The following is a 6,925-nucleotide window of genomic DNA, read 5'->3' on the forward strand; positions in this document are numbered from 1 at the left end:
TTCAAGGCTGCCTACCACGTTGATCCCAGCTGTATAACGGCTTGGTGTAATGTTGAAATGACGAAAATGCCTACAGTAAACCGTGGGGGGTAACGGTAGAATAGATTAATTAGGGGGTGTTAATAATCATTAATTACCCAGTTGTAAATATTCTTTTCAGTCAAAGGTTTTAGGACTGACCTGAGTGTCCGGTGTCACGTGACATAAATCCCTGATTTCGAGAATCAATCTTTTGGCTGACTCAGCCATTCCCCCTGGTTTCACCCTTCTCCTTGAATCTTTCTGTTTTATAGGGACCACTTACGACGTGTCAAAATCTCAGAATATCATATTATGCGGCGCCTCGTAAAATCTCTCCCCATGGCCGGAATCTCAATATCGCCGATAGAGCCCACCCCGCTCTTTAGTAAAAATAAAACTAAATGCCTTTTTCATTTTTTTTACGGCTGGCTTGGGATCCTATAAAATACCTCAACTTTCGGTCTTCACTTCAAAACTTTGCCTCATTTGCTTCTCTCTTTACTCTCTCTCATCTATCAAAACCGCTCCTCCCCACTGTTTTTCTTTATTATTATTTTCCTTTTTGTTCCCCCCTCTGAGATTTTTCCTTTGCTCTGTTAAGTGACTGAGAAAAGCTCAGTCTGGTGGGTTTTTTAATCCCTTTCCGGTGAAGATATTTGCCTTGCACCATCTCCTCTTTTTTCTTTTGTTCATCTGCAACTTTTGCATTTTCTTTTTCTTTGCTTTCCTCCCTTTCCTTACTGATTATTGAAGCGCGCTCCTTTTTTATTTATAACTTTACATGAAGTTTATCTTCCTTTGATAAACTTTTGAGCCGATTAATGGTGCATTTCTCTTCATTTCAAGCTTCACTTTAACGTTTTCTTTCTTCAGCTTTTTTTTTAACCCTTTATTCTCCTCGTGTCTTGTTTTTAAAGGAATCTCGTCTTTTCCCCTTCAGCTTTTTATTTTTCTCTCTTCCCACTCTCACTCTCAATGAGAAGTGAAAGCCTCTGAAACTCAAAAGAACCCAAAACGGAGAAAACAGGAAAAAAAATGGATACTTGTCCTGTTCCTTCAATCAAATATGCAGAGCACCGCAATGAAACCAAGCTGTTTTCACCATTGTTAAATGTCAGACTCGAAAACCAGCCAGAAATGAAGCCTCGAATTGTTCGGATTACAGTTACTGATGCTGATGCCACTGATTCCTCCAGCGATGAAGAACATCAACAAAAGAGAACCCGAGTTTCTTCTCGAAACAGAGTAAAGAAATTTGTTAAGGAGATAACTATAGAGTCCTCATGTCCCACTGAGAAGAATATCGTTGAGAGAAGTAAAACGACGTCGTCGTTGTCAAAAGCTTCTCGGAAACGGCCGGCGGCTGTTGCTGAAGCTAAAGGTAAAGCGCCGGCGAAAGCACCGGCTGGAAAGAAGTTCAGAGGAGTGAGGCAACGACCTTGGGGAAAATGGGCGGCCGAAATAAGAGATCCTCTTAGACGTGTACGGCTTTGGTTAGGCACCTATGACACTGCCGAAGAGGCGGCAATGGTTTATGACAACGCGGCAATTCAGCTGCGTGGACCGGACGCGCTTACAAACTTTACAACTCCCCAACAAAAATCGATTCAAGAAAAAACCAGCCAAAAACCGTTATCCAACTCCGATTATAACTCCGACGAAGAATCTCATAAAACAGATCCCTGCTCACCGACTTCCGTTCTTCGCTGCCATTCGCTTTCCGTCGATGAAGCCGACTCTCAAAGCGCCAAAGAATCGCGCGAAATCGGAAGCGAAGCTCGAGATGTTGTCGATGATTCTTGCTGCTTATCGGGAGAAAACCTGTCGGGTTTCTCCGACTATTCCTCTTTGTTTTCCGGCGACATGTTTTGTTCAGTGCCCGACTTTTTTGACGATGATACGAGTTTACACGAAAGCTTTTTGAAAGATGAGCTTGGGGACGGGTTTCTGAGTACGTGTGGAGATTTCGAGTTTGGATTTGGTGACTTCTCCAGCTTCCAACGTGTTGACGATCATTTCCAAGATATCGGGGATTTGTTCGGGTCGGATCCTCTGTTAGCTATTTGAGAGTGTGTTTCTTTGATTTTTTTTTTCTGTTCTCTTGTAATGCCGGTTTTACGGCAAGTTTTGCATCGGCGGAACCGAAAATAACGACGGTTGCTTTTTTTCCCGTTCTCTGTTGGAGTTTTGTTTTGGTAATTATTTTTATTAATTAATGAAAAAACCTCCCGTTTCGTCTATTTAATTTTTGAGCCAATACAAAGGGAGAAATATAGTATTCATAAACGTAGAAATTACAGACTGAAATTTATCAAACGTATTTATTAAATATACTCTTAAATTATATTTATAAAATTAAATTAATAATTATATGTTTTTCCTCTAATTTCATCATCAACATAATTTTAACTGTAAGATCAAGCTTACGAAACTCTCACATAAGTTGAAAAAAACAACTTTAGAATATGGATTAGTGCACCTTAATATGTTTTTATAAATAAATAGTCAAAAGCAGCCATTCTGCCCGTATTTCAATTATTATTCAAAGAATGGAGTTAGAAGCTTTGTTTAGCTCTAGCTTTGCTAGATCCTATAGCCTAGATTACCCAATTTTATTTATTTATTAATTTAAGTATAGTTGTTTTTTTTTGGCGAATCTGAATTTAGAATAGGCAAAGTTAGGGTATAATATGTGGATTTCAACAAAAAAAGTTAAGGAAATATAGCTCCAAATTTGATTATTTAAGGGTATAATATGGTCTTACTATATGATTAATTCACACAATTATGTAAGACACTATACTGTCGATTATGGGACGTTATATGACAAAGGATAACCCCGATATAAGACTTGAGTGCACGAGGGATCAAAGAGCGACTTTTCCTTTTTGGCACCTACATATACCTTCTCCTTCCTCTATACCTTGGTTTACATAGGTGAATCATCACTCTATTTCATCATCCTCTTTTCCTTGTTGATAACTAATATCAACAATATTATGATTTTTTTTTATCATTAGAATATTGGAGAAAATATGATAATATTTGAACTCGTATCATTTAAGTATCAATGTTATGATATCAGAGAAAGTAATTTGAAATTAATTTTTGTATACATGAAGCGTTGATTTGTTGTTTTGGCTAAATCGTAAATAGCTATCTCTACTCTACTAATAAGAAACGTAGATTTTTTTTAATTGCAAATTAAAGAGAAATTCCATTAATGTAAATAGTAACATCTTTCTATTCTATTGATATAAAGAGGAAAATCTTTCTAAGTAATGAAAAGTGCATGTAATCCCATGAACAAATAAAAGTGCATGTAATTATTTTATTTTCCTATTAAAGTACAAAAAAATGTAGGTATAATAATTAGGGGCGAAGCTGGAGATATTTATATAAAATATATATGTTTAAAGTAATAAAGTATTTTTAAATTTGTGATAATCTTAATAGTAAAATAAGTTAAATGCTTATTTAGTTTATAAAGGATTATCTAGGAGGACATGATTGGTGTAGCTAGGTTTAGGGTCATTATTATTTAAAGTGGTCTTGGACTGCTCCTATGTACCAAAAAAAGAGAGAGTTAAATGTTCAATTTGTATTAGATATTATAATTATTTAAGTTTATTTTTTTACCAAATTAATAATTAGATACTATTCATCCTTATATATTATATTTATTAAATTTTATTTTTACCAAATTAGTATTTAGATGCTACTTTGTCTTAATTTACCAAATTAAACTAAAAAAACTAATTTTATCATAAAATATTATAAATTCTATAAAAGAAATCAAATTACAAAAACCTTTAAAAACTTTGGGGACCCAAATTTATATTTTTTTATACACTAATTATAATATCAAAATAAAAAAAATTTAAAATATAAAGAGTCCTAAAAGAAAATTTCCAAAGCTTAGGGAATAAGCTTATATAATCGAAATTGTTAGAGTTTTTGAGTAGTTAAATGTTCTTTCATTTAAAGATGTAATTTAAATCAATTACTAATTTATTTTTGTTTGTTTTATTCAAAATAATTTTGAAAAATACTTTTTTAACTGATTTTTATGTACGGATAACTCTGTCTAAAATATTTTCTTGAAATCATCTTAAAAACTTCGTTTTTTGTAAGACAAATATAACATAAATTATATTTGCTATAAAATATTATAGAAGTATTTTTATTTGACAACTGAAATTTATTTCATAATAAGATGATATTTTATAATAAATAATATTACTTAATAAAAATCCATGCCTATTTTTTTATACAATAATGAGAATAGGAGATGAGAGTAAGACAGTTCAAACTCGTGCTAAACAAATATCTTATAAAAATTTTAACGAAAGAACTAACCCAAACCTAATTAAAATTTAATTTAAAGTTATGTACAACCATGAATAGTGGGGCCTTACAATTAGAAGGGATAAATGGAACTAAAAAAAGGTAAACAAATAGTACATTTTATAGTATTAAAATATTCCTATTTTGTATTATAAAGTATTTATTACTAAAAATTTATAAATTATAATATATATTTAATCAAAGTCTTAATATAGATTTTCGATAAGATGTTGAGAATATTACTTAAAATTCAAAATTAGCAATAATTTGAAACAAATACAAAAATGCAAAAGAAATTGATAAATTATTTTCGGCGGAAGAAACCAAATTTTGTGGAGAAATGATTGTATAAGACATAAATATTATCTCTTTCTAAAAGTTTAATGCCATATCAATAGTTTTATCCTAAATTTCAAAATTTTCATTTGAATTTAAAAATTTTCTAGATGAAAATACTCATGTGACATTAAACTATTAAAAAATAGACTGATCACGTGGTGCCACTCTTTCATATAAATTTTTTTCATTACAGGTAAAACACAATGGGCATTCAGAGAGTGGAAGGCGGGGCAATGGGAATTTTAGTTATGGCGGTTTTGAGGAATAACAGAAAATGGGTTAAAGGCAGGTCACAGGGGTTGTTGAATTTGCCCTAACCAAGAAGGGGAAATGATAGGATTTGGATAAGTCTGAAATTTGATTTCAGTGTTCCCACGTTTCGTCACTCCATTGCATACACACCACAAAAATACATCATATCATATGATTGGTACCTTGCATTTGCATTTTACCGGCCTTTTCTCAATAATGCATTTAACTCGTATAAACTTCCTAACTTTACACCCTAAATTGCTTGTCTATATCAGTGCTTATTTTATTATTTTATTTCTTACATTGAGATTAATAGTCAAAACTTTCTACCCATATTATATCAAATTATGTAGATTACAATTAACCCTATCATAAAAGTAAGTGAACATCAACGAGATAGATCAAATCATGCAACAGTTCATTTTCATGCATCTTGTTCACTAAAAATTGACCAGTACAGGGCCGTATATCATGAATTTGGAATAGAAATAAGAGATGCAAAGAGGGTGACCAAACCACAAATTAGCAATTATTATTGAGACGACAGATATGTTAGGAAATGCAAGGAATCAGATTGAGGAAGTTTAAAAGGAAAAGGCCGGCGGCTGGACAGTGTGGCGGCCTTTGGTGCGGTTCAATTTCTGGGTCCCTTTGTTTTAGTGTTTGTCTGTTGGTGGAAATTGAGTACATCAAAGCTAATCGTCATTTTTGGGGCCAAACTTGACATCACTCAACACTTATTCATGATATTAGTCTTTTTAATTCTACCAAATTAGGCCTCTCTTTTGTGATCTTGTGGGAAGTTTTGACACTTTATATATCTTCAATTACAAGCAAAGCTTAATTAATAATAATACCAACGGTGTACAAATTCAAACCAATTATTAATACACAACAAAAAAGAAATGGCATAAGTAAAAACATAAAATGAGGAAACAGTTTTCGATGGTCTGATGAAACACAATGAATATGTCCTATCAAAAAAAAAAAAGTGGTCCCTTTGTTAGCTGGTGCAGTTTAAATGTCACAAGATTTTGTCATATTATAACTGAGAACACACTCCTCTCCCTGAAGCCATTTTCTGTACAAGAAAATTTTCATAGTCATCACCCAAAAGGATTAAAATCTTCATTAAATAAAAATTGTCATTATTCTAAAATAGTAACATTACACTGCCTCAGAAAAAACATTACCTGACCAAATCCAGAATCAACTTTTCCTACCATGACAAACATACTTAATTCCCATAATGTCTTTTTCTTTGTTTTGCAACCTTGGTTTATGTAACTATATTCTGTTTTCTGGGTTTTGTAATCCCATTTGGCTAGTAATATCCAAATTTTCTATCAAGTAGTTAGATTTCTTTAAGAGTGGGTGTAGAAATGTCATTTTCTGGAGGATTTTGGCCAATCAGAGGGTGTGGTGGATATGCAGGCTTTTTATAATCATAGAGTCATAAATCTTTTCTTTTTTGCAGTGACAGTACCTATTGGGGGAGGGGGTATTACTACTGGGATTTTTAGCTCTTCAAAATTGATTAATAGAAAGACAGTAAAACTGTTAAATCATGGGTCAGAATCTTCTGGGTATTTCATTAGTTTGGGACCCTCACAATCATACATATTGTCTGATCATTTATTTTACTTACCCACCCCTTTGTTCCCTAATAAAGGTGAAAGAAAAACATTAATACATTTTAGCTGAATTTTATTACTTGTTATGCCATTTCTCACTTGAATTCCGAGAACGACTTTGGATTTTTTATTGTTGGAGATGCAGGTTTTTAATAGGTTTTGGTCACTCTAATATACTTAAATATGAGTTTTAGTCTTGATTCACAAGTTGCATCTTATGCCATTGGTCGGTCAATTATGTCTTCTTTTTCATCAATATTATTTTATTAATATATCGAGAAACATACAAGCCAATCACTTTTGACAACCATGTTAATTTAATAAAACATTAT

The 6,925-nt window shown here is 32.5% G+C and overlaps 1 protein-coding gene across 1 annotated transcript; it reads left to right on the top strand.

Moving 5' to 3' along the window:
* The first annotated feature begins 370 nt into the window (after nt 1–370).
* LOC107947082 (ethylene-responsive transcription factor CRF1) lies at nt 371–2,261 on the top strand. The gene has a single exon (XM_016881632.2). The coding sequence runs from the start codon at nt 1,057–1,059 to the stop codon at nt 2,086–2,088; it is 1,032 nt and encodes a 343-aa protein (XP_016737121.1). The 5' UTR covers nt 371–1,056; the 3' UTR covers nt 2,089–2,261.
* Nucleotides 2,262–6,925: the final 4,664 nt, after the last annotated feature.

Source organism: Gossypium hirsutum, chromosome D12, assembly GCF_007990345.1.
Source record: "Gossypium hirsutum isolate 1008001.06 chromosome D12, Gossypium_hirsutum_v2.1, whole genome shotgun sequence".
Classification (NCBI taxonomy): domain Eukaryota; kingdom Viridiplantae; phylum Streptophyta; class Magnoliopsida; order Malvales; family Malvaceae; genus Gossypium; species Gossypium hirsutum.

Bases quoted from the DNA above. Each gene is read 5' to 3' on its own strand.
- LOC107947082 (XM_016881632.2), top strand. From the start codon at position 1,057: ATGGATACTTGTCCTGTTCCTTCAATCAAATATGCAGAGCACCGCAAT.